The sequence below is a fragment of the Heterocephalus glaber genome, unplaced genomic scaffold, assembly GCF_053883595.1.
Source record: "Heterocephalus glaber isolate CG9 unplaced genomic scaffold, H.glaber_assembly_v1.0 deba00001509, whole genome shotgun sequence".
NCBI classification, from domain to species: Eukaryota; Metazoa; Chordata; class Mammalia; order Rodentia; family Bathyergidae; genus Heterocephalus; species Heterocephalus glaber.
Genome location: NW_028258325.1, coordinates 31,666,626 through 31,685,918, shown reverse-complemented (window position 1 = coordinate 31,685,918; position 19,293 = coordinate 31,666,626). Strand labels below are relative to the sequence as shown.

The following is a 19,293-nucleotide window of genomic DNA, read 5'->3' as shown; positions in this document are numbered from 1 at the left end:
AGAGGAGAAACCCTTTGTGACCTTGAGTTAGGCAGATTCCTGAGGACACAAACCATATAATCCATAAAATTAAAACTTGATAAACTTCATCAAAATTAAGAAGCTCCCCTGTTCAAAAGACACTGGTAAGACAATTTTGAAAAGATAATCCACAGACTGACAGAAAATTTTTTTTAAAAATTCTTTTATTGGTACATTGTAGGTATACAACACAATTACATTTCTCATTGGGAACTGTACCTTTACATGATGCATCTTGGCTGAGAGAAAATATTAACAAAACAGGACTTTGGTCCAGAATATATAGAGACTTTTCAAAACTCACTAAGAATAAAATAACCCACCTCAAGATGGGCTGCAGAGTTGAACAGGCACTTCACTGAAGAAGCTGTATGGATGGCAAATTAGTGTGTAAAAAGATACTCGTGCTAAGTCATGGGATAAATAGAAATTAAACCAGGGAGATCTGGATCCACCTAGAAGAGTGGATAAAAAACACACTTGAAGTTACCAACTGCTGGGGAGGTCTTGGACACCTTGGAACCCTCAGGAGTTGTTGGCAGAAATGCAAAACAGGTTCTCTAGAAGCTTGGCAGTTTTTTAAGGTGCTAAGTAGGCTTTCATCTACATTACCTAGCAACCACACTCTTAAGCATTTACTCAGGTGTAATGAACAGAAAAATAAAAAGCGAGCAAAAAAGGTTAATATAAGCCTGTATATGAATATTTGTCATGGCTTTATTTGTAATTGTCTTGAATTGTCATCCGAAGAGTCCTCAGCTGTCTAATGTTAAGCACAGTGTGGTACATTCATATTCAATAATTAAAAAGAACAGGTAGTTGATCCATGAAACCACATGGAAGGATGAATTTTGAGTACATAATGATAAGGAACAGAATTCAGAATGAAAAAGGCTACATACGTATATACAAAAGGCAAAGAAACAGGGAAATAGAGGAGACCTGGGCGGGGGGCGGGTGTGGACTACAAAGGAGCACCAAGGGATTTTAGGGAGAGATGGAATTGTTCTATGACTTGGTTGTCAAAAGTCGTTGGATGTACACTAAAAAGAATGGTTTTACTTTAAATAAATTAAACAATATACCTGATATTTCAGAAAAGATGTCAAGCATCTTGTTTGTGGAGTCCAGCAAATGGCACCCACCATGCCATTCCTTGGGTAGCTCTGGCCATGCAAGTATTTCAAACTTAGTACTATTCTGCTAGTTGAGGGATGGATGAGTGGGGCCTGTCATGGTAGGGAGGGTGATGTCCCAGAAGATGACTCAGTATGGGCACAGGCAAGTGCACAGGGGTCAAAGTTTGAGAGGAAGCACTAATATGGCCTGGAGGCCACCAGAGACCCATGTAGTAATTGAGAGCAGGCCACTGAGAGTTAGATGCCTTGAATTTGAACCTGGTTCCTCTGTATCCTATCTTGGGTAAATTATTTAACTCATCAGTGCCACAACTTCCATCTGTAAAAAGAATGATACTTGTTTCCTGCCCTATGGTACTGAGAATTAAGCTAATACCTGCAAAGGTATTAAAGAAAAGGTATTAAAGAATAGTGCAGGGGCTGGGGATTTAGCTCAGTGGTTCCGCTGACTGCCTTGCAAGCGCAAGGTCCCAAGTTCAATCCCGGGTACCAAAAAAAAAAAAAAAAGGAATAGTGCAGAGGATTTAGGAAGTGCTTAATTCATGCTAGCTGTTATTATCCATTGGCTTATGGAACACACTTCCCTAGTATACTTCTCAACACACACTCAGGGAATTTGAGATTTTGTGCCTGGCCCTGGGGACAGGACCCTGAGCACTTGGAATTGTGTCATGTCAAGATCATCTGAGATCTGGAGGGGGAAGGAGTCAGATAGGCCACCTGACAGTGCAGGGTGTAAATACTGACAATTGAGGGAAGCACACGGATTTTAGGATCTCAGAAGGAATTAGGAGAAAATCTGTCTGTGAAGAAGGCGAATAGAGTTCACCCAAAGAAGAGATGGTCTTTGAAAGGAGTTATGAAAGATGAGTAGGAGTTCGGTAAATGTCCCTGAATGCTTCACGTGCATTGGTCAGGGTGAGAAAGTGTTTGAAGGTTCTTCAATTAAAAAACATATGCAAATTTCAGAGATAATAGTTGAGGCTTTAAAGGAGGAGTCTGAACTAAGAACCAGGTTCAGGTGCAAAGAGGACCACGGAGGGTTTTAAACTGCAGGACTGTAAGGTGATCAGATCCTGGGTTAGGAAGGATGGCTTTGGTGGCTGGTGGAGAGGGATGATTGAAGGAGAGAACAAGGGTGCTTCTGTGCATCCCCAGCAAGAAACGAAGAGGCCTGAGAGGGGCAGGGCAGTAGCAATGGGATGGAGTGGCCAGACTCAGGAGAGTTCCAGAGGTGGCCAGGACTGGAGTAGGACTCACAGCACCCATTCTTTCCACTGCTCCCTCTTGATGCCTTCTCTGTGTGGGGACTGAGGACAGAAAGGTGACAAGTCCCTGTCCGGCTGCAGAGTTCTCACGCTGGTGGGGAAGAGAGTCTTGGACAGTGATCTCAGGGAAGGCAGGGTCAAGTGCACTGAGCAAAAAGTGTGTTGATGATGGTACGGAAGGAGCTGGCTTGAAAGGTGGGGTTGGGGAGCATCTCAGTTTGGCTGGAGGATGCCGTGGACACAGCTCAAGGCCTGTTAGTGATGAGTAGCCCTGAGCCTTTGCAGAGGAGAGATCTGTTCTGGAGCAGACGGGCAAGGCTTGAGAGAATGTGGGTACTTCCTATCCCCATTCTTTGTTCTTTAGATGTCAGTCCTGGGGTTGGCAGTTTCTGAGTCTTGGAGAAGAAACAGACATTGAGTGCACTGAGCATGTGCGGTCCAACAGACATGATCCAGGGGCCTGAAGAGCCTGCCTGCCTTTTATTCCTAGCTCTGACCACTCAGGATTAAACCAGGGGTGGAAAGAGCAGATCACCAAAGCAGTCAATGTGTTTAGGCTCAGTGAGATGCCCCCTTCCCCATTTGCAGCACGAGTCATTCTTATCTGGGAATGGCTCGGTACATACAGCACCACTATCAGCAGTGATTCTGATCTGCCAAGATAAGACCCACTAGCTGGGTGTGGTGGCGCACACTGGTAATCCTAGCACTTGGGAGGTGCAGGCTCATCACTGTGAGTTCAAGGCCAGCCTGAACAACATAGTGAGATACTGTCTCAAGAAAGAAAGAAAAGACTAGCAGGTTTGCTTTACTTATCTGAAAGTGAATGTGCCCTTGAAGAGCAATTTGTCTTTGACTTTTATGCATATACGTTGATCACTCTGGTCTCTAACAGTTTAACTTACACACCTATATGTATATGCATTTACCACCAACTCAACCCATTATTAAAAACAATTAACTGTGAGGGCATTAGGCTGGGACAGCTCCAAAACCTTGGATGCCTATATAAGCAAAATGTAGATAAATGGTTATAGCCTAGGAAAACAAAAAATCTTAACCAATCAGAAACTGCCAATTGAAATTTCACCAGTCAGAATCTGCCAACTGACCTCTAACTATGGACTTCAACCAGTCAAATTTTTTTTGAAGCAAAACACTTATTGGTACATTTTAGCTATACATAATGATAACACTCATCATGGGGAATTTGCTCCTGTACATGATCCTGCCTCTTTCTTCCCCAATCCCTCCCCTTTGTCCCCTCTCCTCTCCCAATGTACAAAAGCTTTGTTCCCATTTTTTCCTTCTATTTTCACTCTTTTTCTTGTCCCTTCATTCCTTTCCCCTCTCCCCTCTTCCTTGTTTCCCTTCCCATCTGAACACATTTTTCCCATTTCCCAAAATCTATCATACATTTCAGTCCTTATTTCCACTTTCAGCTTCTCACACCAGAGAAACAATGGTATTGGAACACGTGTGTAGAATTTATTTCACTTAAGAGTATGGTCTCAAGGTGCATCCATTTAGCTATAAACGTCTCAAGCTCGTCCTTCTTTATGGCAGAGTAGTACTTTGTTGTATTAAAAAAAAACCCCACATCTTCTTTATCCATGTCAGTTGATGGGCATTTGGGCTGTTTCCAAGCATTAGCTATTACAAACTGTGCTGCTATAAACATGGGTGTGGATATATCACTGTGGTATGATGCTTTTAATTCTTTCGGGACAATACCAAGAAGGGGAATAGCTGGTCAAATGGAACCTCTAGTTTTAGTGTTCTGAGAACTCTCCACACTGTTTTGTCTTGCTTCTGAGAATACCTTTGACTCTTCCTTGCACCTGCCATTGTTGGAGCCCACACACTTGCAGTCTGGGGCTGCCAAATCCAGAAATCATTGCCTGCTAAAATAAACTCTTGAAAAATTGTAATGCAGATTGGGCATGGTGATAAATGCCAATAATCCCAGAACTCTGGGAAGCTGAGGACATTTAGCAAGACCCTGTTTCAAAATTCAAAAAAAAAAAAGGGGTGAGGATGTAGTTCAGTGTGAAGGTCCTGGATTCAATTCCCTGTACTGCAAAAGAAACCAAGAAAACAAACAAATACAAAATTAATGTATCTGAGTTTATCTTTTAGCACCGTTTCTTCCCTCTAACTCACATTATAATTGATAACTTCTCCCCAGCAAAACCCCTAATTTTGCTTCCTTCAATTGGACAGCATTTAACAACTCAGCAATAATCATGTATTATCTTTTGGTGCCAAACACCCTTACTTTGTTTAACTATTCCTTAAAGAATTTAGCTTATTTTAGGATCAATGTTTGTCATCATTCTGATCTTTACCTGCCCAGAACCCACCTTTAACATAATTCCCCAAAGAAGGATGGGTCTTATTATAAACTCAACAAGTGTCATGTTATCCATCAGAAATACAGGAGGGGCTCTGCTTCTGACTGCCAGGCCTTCACTGCTTCTCCCCCTTCTCCCTCTGCCATGCTGCTCTACCTTGGAGCCAGCCACCTATGGACTAGAACCTCTACAAACTGAGAGCCAAAGTAAACCTCTTCTCCTATATTTAGATTCTGGGAGTTGGGTATTGTGTCTCAGCAATGAGAAAAGTAACTAAAACAGATTTTGGTACCAGAAAAGTAGCATCATTACTGTGATGCTACCTGACTGTGTGGTTCAGAAACCTTTGGAACTGACTTGAAGGAGGGGTTTGGAAAGGTTTGGAGACTCTGGAGAAGCAGCCCTAGAATGCTGTTAGTTGAACTCCATGGGATATTCTGATCAGAGCTCAAAAGACCAGAATGTTGACAGTATGCAGCTGGTAAAGACCGGGCTCAAGGGGTTTCAGTTGGGAAGAACTCCATTGCTCCATTGGCAGTTGGAGGCCATGTGTGTTATGCTGTGGCAGAAAATTTGTCTACATTTTGCTCATGTCTAGAGGCTTTGCAAGAGATTGAGATTAAGGGCAGTGGGCCAATTAACCTGATGGAAGAAATTTCAGGGCAGCCCAACATTTAGGTGTTGGCTAGCTTTTAGCCTGCTCTACCTTCAGAACCAAGAGCAAAAGGCACAACTGAGTGGTTTAAAAAGTTTTGTGTTTGGCCAGAAAGGAAGCTTTAGTAAATAGGGGCCTACAAAAATGGAGTAGAGGGAAGCTTGGATGCTGACAAGATTAGTATTAAAGAAAAATCAAATACTTTGGAACAGGACAAGAGAAAAAAATGGCTTAAAGGCATGTGAGGAATCATTGAGGCCTGCAGGCTCAAAATTGCAAAAGTGAAACACTGCTTTGAGAAGACAGCCTCAGGACACTCTATTGGAGAAAGGCCTCCTAGGGAATCGATTCCCCTGGGGATTCAGTTTGCCTGGTTCAGCCTTTCAGGCACTTGCAACTTCTGGCAAGATGCGAAAGGGCTCAGCTACTTCTCCAGCTGGTGGCAGACCTTGGTGTCATCCAGGCATGCAGAATGCAAAAATTCTGGAATCAGGGGGGCTTCTACACAGATTTCAGAAGGCCTGGCAGGCCAGGCATCGTGCCCCTGAGAGGACAGTGTGTGAAACTGTGAGTGTGAAGTCAAAGGTGCAGTGGAGACCCCAGGAATTTGGAGATGTCAGAAACATGCAATGTCTGAGGAAAGCCACAAGCAGTGAGCAAAACCAGACCAAGAGTGAAGGCACGAGGGTTTAAAAGTACCAGCAATGCTAACTGTTAGGACTTTGGCAACTCATAGAGATGGACTGAATGCATTTTGGCATACAGATGTGCATGGATCTTTTGGGGTCCAAGGGCAGAATGTTGTGGTTTATATCCAGATGTCTCCCCAAAGCCTCAGGCACTCATAGGTGGGGCTTTGGGGAGGTGGTTGGATTATGGGAGTGTGACATTCATCAGTGATTAGTCCGCTGATAAGTTCATAGCTAAATGTTGAGAGGTGAAGCCTGGTCCAAGGAGATGGGTTCCTGGGGGTGTGGCCCAGGAGGGTATTATCTCCCTCTCTCATCCCTTGGTCTCTGCTTCCTGACTGCCTTGCCTTAAACTTCTTCTTCTGTGATCCCCCTGTACGATGCCACCCTGATATGGAACCAGCAGACTATGGACTAAAATCTCTACAGACCGTGAGCCAAAATAAACCTCTCCTCTTTAAAACAAAACAAAATACAACAAAACAAATACAGGAGGGATTCAGCCAGTCACCTGGAGTACTCCGTCAATAAGCTATTAGTATTTTACAGCCACATACAATCATGTTTGAGCCTGCAGTCTACTGGTATACTGTAATATAAAGCAGAGATGTTTTCTGGAGAAGGCTCCTTTTTAAAGGCTGGCTTCAGTCTTCTCCCAACCCCCTTCCACCCACCAGCCTCTGAAGGAGAGTCATGTGGTTAAGTCCTGGCCAGATGTCATTTTGTGTTTTGCTGAGATGACATCCAGAGATAACATCCAGGCTGGAGCAAACTGCTGAGATCTAACACACCAGTATCTTACTGTCACACTGAGGGGAGACCGAGGAAGAGGGGCAGTTATTACATTTTGCCTGAAGCAAAGGAAAGTGAAGCCCTAATCAGAAACTACTCATTGTTCCTATGCTGCTGTAGATGGCGATATCCACAGACATGGGTACTGAAAGGCACGGAAAGTAATCATGTTTACCTAGAATTATTTACTATTTAATAGTTACTGATTTAATAGTTACTGCCTTGTTCCTGAGCCCTCCACCCCCAAGCTCTGAGTCCCTGTTTTGTATTAGTTAATTTAGGCATTGGGTAATACATAGAAAGTTTATTTAGTCTCTCAGTTGTAGGGGCTGGAAAGTCCAAGATTGGGTATTGTTACCTCGTGAGGGTCTCAGCCGTTTCATAATGTGAAGTTGGAGGGGAAAGTAGAACTGTGTGGAAGAGGCAAAACACAGAGGTGTGCTTACTTTGTAACAATTCATTTTCAAGGTAACCAATTCAGTCCCATCAGAATTAACCTTGTCCCTTGAGAATTAAGGCAATCCTATGAAAAAGACATTAATCCATTTAGGAGGGTTGTGCAGCCCTGACCTCAGCACCTTCTCCGAGGCCACCTCCCAACACTGCTGCTTCAGGAGTCAAGGTTCCAACCATGGCCCTTTGGGAGACACAAACTGTAACAAGGCACTGAAATCTCTTTTGAAGCAGGTAAGGCTCATAAACAGCAAATAAAATATTTCGCGTGCTCTAGGTACATTTATAGGTTTATGCTGGGTTATCTAGTTTTCTGGGTTGAACTTAAAAAGATTTCCTGCTGGTTGTTACCAGAAAACCAGGGTCACGGTTTTAGAGGTGAGTTATCTCTAGTGAACCTCCCGGTTATACCTATTTTTCTTCCCCTTCATCCACAGTGATTGCCCACCAAAGAATGATTTATTTTGAAATTTCTAAGGCATTTTTACATGGCTCTTTTAAGTTTTGTTCCTGGTGTCCACTGCCTAGATAATAACCACATGATCACATTTCATATTCGGATGGTTTTATTAACAAGTATATAATACATATATTGCATACTGTATATAGAATATGAGGACTGTACAGTACAAATTTATGTTCACAGTTTGACATGACAAAATGTCATTACTCAATTCCCATTGGACTACAGAGTAGAAACAGAGAAAGTACATTAAACATTCACATCTTTAGTAAGAAAGATTACCAAAATGTTTCAGTATTTGCAAGTATACTAATGCATGCTAAAAACCTTTACCCATTCAGTCTTATTAGCTTATAAAATATATTACACTTTATTAAAAATTTCTGCATAGTTTATACAAGTATTAAAGTACTGTAAATGTAATAATCCTGCTATACTTGCAGGTATGGTTTAAGAGATGCTAAGCAGAAAGATTATTTTGACCCTCTAACACTAGGTACATAACAGAAAAAAGTGCTAGTATTTGTAAAACACGGTGTAGCCCTCGTTTAATGCATGTAAAATGGCTTTGTAAATGTATTACTTAAGTGACTTTGCAATCATTTAGAAATTGTTAACCCTGACCAAGAAGAGAATAAAGACAACTGAGTTCACAAATGACAGCAAGACAACTGTGTATGTTCTAACCAAATTATTTTAAAACCTTAGATCTTTGAGATTGTCTTTAAAACAATCTATAATCAGGAATGATGGGCAGATATACAATATCAGCAATATAGTCTTTCAAATTCCACATTAGTGCAATACTGATAGTGCAGATGGGTGTTTGATAAAACATACATATACATATATAGTTCCTTTGTACTTCTGTTCCAAGGCTCTTGAAACTGCTGTGTATTTAGCATCTCCTTAGTTGAATGTAGCTATGCTGAATATATTCTCCAAACCAAGCAATTTAGAATGTTAATGCCCATTTTATGATGTAGAATCACATTTTAAAACTCTGAAATATGATGGATTCTGATTTAATTTTTATGACTTTGGCAAGATGACATTTGAGCAATAACTGAATAAACTAATAAACAATTTACATGACATGAACTTCATGTTTATAAATCATTCAGAAATTTAAAATAGTGTGATTAATCACCATTGATAGTAATATGGCACATCATTAAAACCACAAGATCAAGGGCATCTTATCTCTTATCTGAGGTCTTCCACAATAACAGCTAAAATGACTAAGAGACTAAATTTCTCAACTATCATAGTAAAATACAAATATATATATGGAAAATTTGGTAAGGGCCAATTGGTAACTAAAAAATATCAGACTAGCAAAGAAATAGAGAACAGCCTCTCTGGGTTGCTTTTCTCTCGGAGTTAAAATGGATCTTTGTTAATGAACTGTTAACAGGACCTAAGCAAGCTTAGTAGCATAATACAGTCTTTTGAACAAGATTTAAATATACCATAGCATACATCAAATTTCATGAGAGCTCATGAAGCTATTAATTGCACTCCAGACTCAAAACTCAATCCAAGATCAATTCTGTCCTTTTTTGTCCCTTTCCCCTTCTATATGGGTTGGGATAGAGACTGGTTATTTCCACCCAAACAAAAACATTCCTCGCCTCCTCAATTCTTCAGTGTGTTTTGGAAGAATCATTCAAAGACACGAACACTTTGGCATGAATGTGACTAAGCATAGACAATATAGACAACACCTGCTTTTCTAAGAGCCATTTCTATTCCTCAATTCATGTTACAGCTGCACAAAAGAAAACAACAGCCCAAATAGCATGTTACGATCTTTAAAAAATTTTGTAGTGCGAAGGAAAAAAAAAAAAAAGAAACCCAAGTGCCAAGATAACAAATTTCTTTACATTTCTCACCTTCATTTCCTTTCAGCTGCTTCACAGGGCTGAGTGGGACCTCTTAGGTGTGCAGTCCCTGTAACTTTTAACCCAGTGCGACCAAAGCAAGCTCCCCACACAATTCGCAGATCTCCAGTCACTCATTTGCTGATATTTAAAAACTTAAATCGTGTATTCCTCCCAGCTAAGGCTGTACTGGATCCTGAGTTGCAGCTGGGATGGATCTGCAGGATTCCATTCTTCGCTCTCCTGCTCCTCCATCCTTCACCGAGGAACGAAGGGGCATTTGGATATAGGCAACCATGTTTGACCACCACTGCCCATTTTCTTCAATCTTGAGACCAGTGGCATTTCTCTGTATGAATTATTTTTACTGGCATTTAGACTATGGTGCTCAAAAGCCTGCTTTTGAAAAACTTCCCCCATTAATGGTGTTATTTATCTTCAACATAAACACGAGTCATTTTTTTTTTTTTCACTTTGTTCTTCTGACAGGATACTTGCTAGTGATGGGAAGTAACTAACTCCAACAGTAAACTTCTGGGAATATTCAAGCTATGTATATAAGGCCCTGAACTGTGGTTTTCCGTATTTTTTCAGGAATCTGCCCCCAGAATAAAGGTATATGTGCTTCACAACTAGTTATATTTACAGAGTGCTACTCAGGGCCTACTTGAACAAATCTCCTAAAACTTTAGCAGATGCTCATTTATGATGTGTGCCATAAACACAAATGACAACCAGTCTGGCACCTTATAGCTTACACTGACGTTTCATATAAAAGCTATGTGACTAACTTGGTATGGGAATACAAGTACCACTCAACATTTCCCTGCTTGCAAAGTTACACGACAAATTGGGTAAAGGGAAGACTATCCATAGTTTTACCCTAAAAATTCTTACTTTTTACTTCTGGGCAAATATTTTCGTGGTTTTGTTACCCTCAACACTTGATGGTCCATACTAGGGATTCTGCAGGAATGGCGACCTCTGCATGGGTAACTCCATGGGTGTTTGGTTTTTGCAGCATATTTGTGCTCCACTGAGCACGCGAGACTGAAGCCCTCTGGTTAGCACTGCATAGCTAACCAAGCAATGACACCTCGTTGACAAACCCCAGCTAGGAGGAACCAGCAGCTTCTCTGCAGCCCCTGCTCCCTGCCCCTCTGCTTCTCCTCTATGCTACAGAAGTCCGGCATCTGTCCCTCTGAACTGCTACCCATCACCCACCTAATTAAACAGCTCTGGCTCATCTCCTAGTGGTGGCAAAGCCCTCAATGTGGGCTTCAGGCACAAAGAAGGGCAAAGGCCTTGATTTAGATGAGGTGATAATCCAGGTTGTGAAGCAAGACATGTGAAGGACAATGGCAGAGGTGACTGTACTGGCACAATCCCCTGCTGCAAGTCTCCTAACTGGTGAGTGGGGACCAACCTTCTTTTTGCTGCTGAGCATAAAATGAGATCATGGTGCAGAGGTACGAGTGTTTCTGGCAAGGACTAGCAGGCTAGATACTGTATTTCTAATACATTTACTTTGACATTCTTTTGAGGAATACATGGAGAAACTGACAATTGGTTGTGTTAGTTTACATGTTCCCTTGTTCTCATTACATTAAACGTATCTGTAAGAAGGGTTTGCTTAGCATCCCAGGAAAAAAAAAAAAGTGTTCACATTCTTTAGGTCTGACCCGTGGTAAGGAGAGGGAGGATTAGAGAGTATCAACTACTGACCATACGGAAGTTTTGAATGATATAAATTCAGAGGTTCAGACCAGCTGAACCAAAATTAAAATGTACATGTAAAAAATGAGTTAGATAATGGGAGAGAGGACAGAGAGAGCCAGGAGAATGGGGAGTCGAGCTGAAGTGGGGGACGGAGGCTTTCAGACTAGCATGTGGCGTTTCCGATGCAGGGCAAGATGGTCGGAACGGGAGAAGCTGCGGTCACAGTCTGGACACTGGAAAGGTTTGATTCCAGTATGTTTTCGGAAATGTCTTGTGAGTTCATCAGACCGAGCAAACTTCCATGTGCATCCTTCCCACGTACATTTGTAGGGTTTTTCTCCTGCAAAAATAAATGAATTTTTTTTAAAAAGCTTAATTTTTTTTTTTTTTTTGAAGATAGTAAAGGTAAAATTTTAAGCTAATGCTCTTGAAAACTACCGTTTCCAAGATAAGGTCATACATTTGTTCTTCACTAATACAGTGCTTCATAAACCACTATAGGACAAGAAAAAATGAAACTAATTCTCTTAATGTTTTAACTGACTGTCTGCCAAAAAAAGAAACCACACACACACACTTGGGCCTTGATCTCCAACTCTTTTTTGTTTTTTGTACTGGGGATTGAATCCAGGGCCTTCACACTCAGCTATATCCCAAGCCCTTTTGATTTTCATTTTTTAAAATTTTGAGACAAGGTCTTGCTAAGTTGCCAGGTGGGACTTGAACTTGTGATCCTCCTGCCTCAACTGAACCCAGCTATCTCCAAGTCTCAATCCCACTCAGGAGCTTAATTCTAAGTAGTACTATGCATTAAGTCCAAATTGAAAGTTTGTGGGATTTTCCTATATTTTCTAAAAATATGAAGTCTCTTATCTACTAAAACACATGTTAGGGAGTTCAATACCCTATTTTCTTTTTCAGTCAGTAACAATTATTCCTAAGCATGTTTTAAATGTGTAAGTACCGAAAACACAGTAATTCCTCCCCTCCTTTCAGAAGCCAGGTTTCTACACCGCTCTTGGGTAGGACAATGTAATTTATAGGACTGCAGCTGAAGACCCTTGTGGGAAAATGGTAGGGAGGGTCAGCATGAACCTAAGCAGAGGCTGACTGCAGTGAAACTAGAATTTCACACCAGAGCCTGAGGTGAGATAAACCACCTTTCAAAACACTTTTGTAGCCTGAGGTGAGATAAACAACCTTTCAAAACACTTTTCTATGATTTCCTCAAGATGTTTTCCTACTAAAACATTCAGGAACACTGGTAGCAACTGTACATTTTCTCTACCTATGTAACATGTCCCTATGCTCTGGCTGTTTACTTTCTGTGTTCAAAACTGACCAAGATGGAAGATTTCCTAGAACAAATACGGTAGGCAATGATATAGGAGCTCTTTCAACTTTAAATATATTCACTTTTATTTCCTTTAAGAACACTTCTATTTTCAATTCTACTTCCATGAAACTATTCCATTTATTTAATCTGCAGAAGAATGTTCTTTGCTATCATAAATTTTATTGTGTACATATGTTAAAAGACAGCCCAGAGCAAGACTATGTCCTTGACAGCGAGAGCCCCCCCAGGCAGTGGAGGCTCCATCCCTTTCTCCCTCCTAACTAGAGAAGATGGAACTAAAAGTAAGCGTGAGGGGTCCGCTTGTAGGGATACACTGAATCCATTCTTATTACTACAAAGGTTAATCATTATCAAAAACTATTCTTCACGACCAACAGAGACATCTTTAGATGACAATGACAACTTCTGAGATGCCTAGAAAACTTTCATTATTCACACCAAGTATCCCTTACCCAAAATGCTTGGAACTAGATGTGTTTCAGATTTCATTTCTTCAGATTTTAGAATAATGGTAGGCTTTTCCAGTTAAAGATCCCTAAATCCAGAAATCCAAAGTGCTCCAAAAATCTAAAATTTTCCAACTGTTCTGTTGGTTCTTGAAAAGTTGAGTTTCAAAGCATTTTGAATTTCAGATTAGGGCTGCTCAGCCCATATCAATCTTTAAAAGCCAAAACTGCTCATTTACACATTCTATACTAATACTTCTGAAGACAGATGAAGTCAGCCTGGGGTTTCTAATACCTGTATGTGTTCTTCTGTGTGCTTTCAAGTGGGAGCTTTTAGTGTACACTTTGTTGCATCCATCATAGTCACATCTGTGTATCCTCCGCTTCCTTTGTGTATCTGGGGATTCCACAGGTAAAGGTCTCTTCCCAGGCTGCACTATGACTGAAGGGTGATTCCTGTGAAAGCCAAGGTTAATTCAAGGTGTTAAGCGAAGTGTTGCCTTTTCTTCAGTCTACTAAGAGCATTAACAACACTGGGCAAAACCAAACAAACAAAAAACCCCAACAAAATAAAAAGAAGTTAGCCGATCAACCCGAGAAGCACTGCTATATTCATTCAACAAACATTTAGCGAGCACCTACCATGAGCCAGGCACTGTGCTTGGCAACCGGGACACAAAGATGAATAAAAACAGGGTTCCTGCCCTCGAGGAGCTCACACTCTGGGGGAGACAGACATGAAGATAAGTAATGATAGCAAGAAAGGTTAGGTGCTATGCTAGAAGGAGGTGCCGAGTGCTGGGACAGGCTCTCTGCCACAATAAAAACCTATGTGTAGAACCTCACAGTACAAGGAATGTTGGACACTAGACTATATATTTCAACAGGCTGCACTAACTTTCACAATGGTTCCTTGAAAAAAAAATGTTTTCAAATCCTACATCGCAGACAACCACATTACAGGTTGTATCTATCTTTTATCCTTTATATACAGTAACTGGCATTTAGTTTGCATCTCTTAAAGACTGCTGATTCATGTTTAATTTTCAAATGCTGGCTCTTTTGGCAGTGCTGTCTTCACCAACTTGAACCTTTACTCTTACCGCTGTCTGAGGAAGAGCTCAGTGCAGTTTTAGGGAGGCCAGGAAGCCTGTCACCCATGACAGCGGCTCCCTGTGTACCTGACATCTTCCTTACCTTCCCAATTCCCTCACAGTTCTGAATTTGGGCAATCTTCTAAGGGTGAATCTGCATAAAACCCTACTGGATATCATTACTATAAATTATCTTTTTCTCAAAAAGAAAGGGCAGATTGGGAAAACCACGCAGTATTTTCAGGCTTCCCTACTGATTAATGTACATCATTAAGAAGTTCTAATCAATGCATTCACTTTCTGGATGACTGATTACTCACTATATTATAAGTATTTGTAGCTGGCCTCCATTTATAAAGACTTCTTTCTTGGCTCAGTGTGCTGGTGCATGCTTGTAATCTCAGCAGTTGGGAGGCTGAAGCAGGAGGATTTCCCTGAGTTTGAGGCCAGCCTGAGCTACATAGTGAGCTCAAGGATAGCCTGAACTACAGAGCAAGACCTTGTCTCAAAAAAAAAAAAAAAAAAAATTTGTTTTTTAAATCTGAAACTATAGCTCATAAAATGTTCCAAATATGTGAATGAGTGTGTTGAGGGAGAAGATTGGTGTAAAGGAAAAAAATAATTTGATAAGGTAGACAGTCAAACTTATAAGAACAAAATAAATGAAGTTCAGCTATGAAAATCAAAAGGGACCCTGAAATAAAACTTGTTTTTTATCTCAGTAAAAATTTCAACACACATCCTTTGTCAATGACTTTTTCAAGCATGATAAGAAGCAACTAGGAAAAGCGTAAAAGATGTGCTTATTTTAACTGACTTTACTAAAGAAAACTGTCAGCTGAGTATCACTTTACCCTCCTGCCCTGGTACCTGAAAGGGAGGAGGAGTACAGAACGATGAACCAGTCAAGTTCAGACACAGAAAAGCAAACATGAAGAGGATGGGGGAAACAGGAACAAGAACTTCAGTTACATCTCTACAAATATAGAGAAGTCAGAGTTTTACAGACTGATAGTTTTTAAAATGAGGTTTAGGGCCAGGGATTTAGCTCAGTGGTTTCACTGCCTGCTGTGCAAGTGGCAAGGACCCGAGTTAGATCCCTGGTTCCAAAAAAAAAAAAAGCTTATTTTTTAACTTTAGAAAATAAAAACCTAGGAAAAAAATGTAATGATTAATTATATTTCATAAGTCTCTGGGAAACTTAGACAGCATCTATCCCGGCAGTTTCCACTGTAAAATAGAGATGATGACAATTCCGCCCCTAAAGCTTCTTGTGAGAGACAATATCGTCTCAGAAGGTTGTTGTGAGAGCTGTACATGAAGCACCTACAATACACATACACAACTAAACAAGGCTATCTGATCCCTAGGCTTTTTGTTCTAAAATAGCTTCATATATGTAAATAAATAACAAAAATAATGAAAGGCATTTGATATACCTTTGAGAGCCCTTAAGAATTATCCCAAAGCTCTCCCTGTAGGATGAAGCAAATGGACTTCAAAGCTATGAGTCTGCCTTTGAAAGGGAAGGAATTCCTGAGCCAAGTACTGCTGGGGCTGCCTCATGGCAGCGGGACTGGGTACTTAGTTTCAAGTGATTTTTTCCTGGCTAGCTGGTTTCCTATGTGGGCTGCTACTGGACCCATGCCAAGACATTACTCAATCACATCTGTGAGAGAATTACTTAAAGAGTCTATGTCCCAGTTGTGGCTAATCTCAATTTTTTTGAGAAGCAAAATACATTTTTAGTTCAACATTCAAAAAAGTGTATTCCTCACTAGTCATTAAAAGCCACTGAGTATGAGATCACCAAAAGAATATTACTTAAAATAGAAAAAAAAGGGTTTTCTTTTGAGAAGTATTCAGATTATGGGAGGCTGCCTTTAAATATTCTTCTGTAATTCACAATAGCCTAGACTCGGCCCAACACTTGCTCTGTCAATGGACCTCTCCCTATGCAGGCACTTGGGTTTATGGAGTTTTACAGCCTCTTTCACCACCCAGGCAGATCAATTCCAAGCGCATGTCATGTTGCTAGCTACCCTGCCAGAGAGATCTCTCACACCCAGAAGGAGGCACTTCAGCCTACAAGATATGTCTATTCTGTGGTTGTTTTCACCTGAGTGCATGTGTGGGTGCAACCACTCAGCTATGGACAAGGTGGCGGGGAGAGCAATCATTCTGAAGCAGGAGACCGAGTCCAGGTCTCAAAGTCAATCTGTGACCACAGATGAATTACCTAACGTCTTAACTTGTCTGCCTTCTCCATGCCTGTTGTAGGGAAATGCAATGGCTCCTTTAAAAATACTTGGAAAGTATTTTGGCGCGGCAAGGTGGGGTGGGGTGGATGTATAACTGTAAGAGCAATACAGTACAACTCTGAGACACTCCTTTGGTCTAGCTGGGTAAGGAGATTCAGTCTCAGTCTCATCTATCAGGGAGTGTAAGACAGTGCCCCCCCCCCCCAGTAGAAGACTAATTTGGTGGTGCTACGATATGAGCTAGGATGAAGGACACATCCACAGCATACTTGAAATCATCAGAAAAATAGCTGTTTTAGGACTTCACATTCTGTGACAAAGTTGTGTGAGGGAGAGAGCAGAGAAGATAAAGGTGGGCAAGACATTTACTCAAGTTGGAGAAAAAGTGATGTGGAACGAAGACGACAGGAGGAGTTGTTGCCTTGGTACTGGGAAGCTGGTTGCTAAGCCCAGTGTTGAAGCACTACGACATGAGATGATTATGCTAACAATTACCATAAAAAATGAAACAGAGGAAATGGGCAGCAAGATGAAGTGACTAGCCCAAGGTCATATATCTGGTGGAGCAGAACTGGACCCAAAGGCCATCTTTTCAGCTACTGCAAATAGCCTCCATCATAAGCACTGGGGAAGTAAAGGACCTTCCCAGTGACCAGCCCTATGATGGATATTCTTTAACCCTCGTGTGGCTCCATCCTGTCAGAGCAAGTGTGTAGATGCTAACTGATACAGTGCAACCTTCCTAGTAGGAAGGCAGTGCTACAGCCCAATAGGGTTAAAGACCAAGAATAAAGAGATCTTTCAGTGCTGATCATCTCTAGGTTGTGCAAGTGACCTTTTGTTGCCAGCACTGCTTTCAGGACTTGTTTTGGAGTCTCTTGGGTCTGTGGTTGCCCTACAGATTTTGTTTAAAGACATTCCCATAACTGATACACTATACTTGGTGAGAGGTAACAATTGGAGGACTGTGGGTGTCCACATGACAACTTTTCATGATCTAAACTTGCATGAAATATCTAGAACACTAAGTTCCATCTATGCAAAGATTTGCATATATGCAGAGAAAAACCACGTAAAGTCTGAAGAATGAAAAACACCAAAAATAGTTGATGAGGTAAGATGCAAAATCTTGGGTGATTATCCCAATGAAAGTTGACGTAACTGTTGCCACACGTTGTTCATGTAACAGCGAGCACATTGTTTTTGGAGAGATTCTCCCATCTTGACCAGAGGTCCTGAGCCCCAATGGCCAGTGGCTGCCACACACCACGGAACACTTCTGGTCATCCACAGCACATCACATGTTTTAATCTTGTGCTTCCATTCCAGGCCCCAAGATGCAGGCTATCACACAAAGGCTGGTTACGCCTAAATATACTTACTCTTGCAATAATGCTTGCGGGGGGGACACTGAGTTCATTAATGGGGGTGTCATTTCTTCAGGATAATAATCTGTCCTCTGTGGTTCGGTTCCAGGTTCTATTTTAATTTTTTTCTGTAATATGGGCTTCTCATATGATTCAATTACAGGAACTAAAAAATAAAAATAGAAAAGTCACTCTACGTACAAGTTATCGATTTCAGCTTTTAAAAGCTCACTGCACAGCTCCTATTGACAACACTGATGTGTGAATATTTGCTCATGGCAAGATTATTGTAGGAATGACTGTTAAGAGATTCTCCTTTCTCCCAATTAGTGTTGCGCCAGCAGGCAGCAAACAAGACCTAGACTTCTGAGACACAAGCCTCCTAATGAACCTTCTTTACAAATGTTGGCTATCTTTTTCAAGTCCTCAGACACCAGTTGGAAAATAAGGTGCTTTTAAGAACTAGCAGTTATCATCACAATCCAAAAGTATTTATTAAATGTCCTCTGTACCCAGAACCATTTTGTATTCAATAAAGCAAAATTGAAATCCAGCTTCTTGCTATCCCTAAGTTGACAATTGTATAGTATGGTAATCATCTCAGGGTATTCAAAAGACAACCTGATTTGTGGGGGTTCTTCCAATACTGACACTTCAAAACAAAAACAAGGCAATGTCTTAGATGATTTTCTCTGGAGAGCTCAAGGGCTTTGAGTTATGCTTCCCCACCCAGACTGGGGCAGGCCTGGCATGTTAAGGAAGTACCACAGCAGAGCCGTGGTGTTTTTTACCTTGCATGCTACTGCTTGAATTTTCCATCTCCTCTGACAAGGAGACCATGAGCGGCTGCTGGAGGTGGCTGGTGTACATAAAGGGGACGGGTTGCACCACAACTGGCTGGATGACGGGCAGGATGCCCGGGCTCCGGATTCCGTGCCGAGAGAGAGCAGCTGCCATCACTGGGGGCATGGACAGAGGCATGCTGAAGGGCTGGACACCTGGCGAGGAGGGGGAGTACTTTTTAATTGGCGGGCTAGAAGAAGGCATGCTCAGCCCCGGTGATGATCTCCGGTGAGAAGATGAGAACTTCAGGGAGGGGGGAGAATTCCCAGCCGAAGGTGGTGAGCCACGCTTGTTCACTGTGAGGTCCACTGGCTCCATCTGTATTCCGTGCGATAGGCCTTCTGGGGTCTGGAAGAACTTATCAGGCAACGGTGTGGAGTAAATGACCCCATACTTGCTGGGCTTCATGGACTCCATGTAATTGGATGGGTAGGACTATTGGAAAGGAAAAAAAAAAGAGAAATGTGTGAACAGTGAAGTGAGAAGTAT

General features: G+C 41.5%; 1 protein-coding gene across 6 annotated transcripts in view; it reads right to left on the bottom strand.

Annotated features, from left to right (window-relative positions):
* Nucleotides 1–7,919: 7,919 nt before the first annotated feature.
* Klf3 (KLF transcription factor 3) overlaps nucleotides 7,920–19,293 on the bottom strand; it is a 31,975-nt gene continuing 20,601 nt past the window's right edge. For all 6 annotated transcript variants that reach the window (XM_004867693.4, XM_004867691.4, XM_021246697.2 and 3 more), the window contains 4 exons: nucleotides 18,753–19,239; nucleotides 17,977–18,127; nucleotides 13,535–13,695; nucleotides 7,920–11,776 (listed from right to left, as the gene is read on the bottom strand). In XM_004867693.4, the coding sequence (XP_004867750.1) occupies nucleotides 11,595–11,776; nucleotides 13,535–13,695; nucleotides 17,977–18,127; nucleotides 18,753–19,239 (981 nt within the window). In that variant the 3' untranslated portion in view covers nucleotides 7,920–11,594. The remainder of the gene's footprint in view (nucleotides 11,777–13,534; nucleotides 13,696–17,976; nucleotides 18,128–18,752; nucleotides 19,240–19,293) is intronic.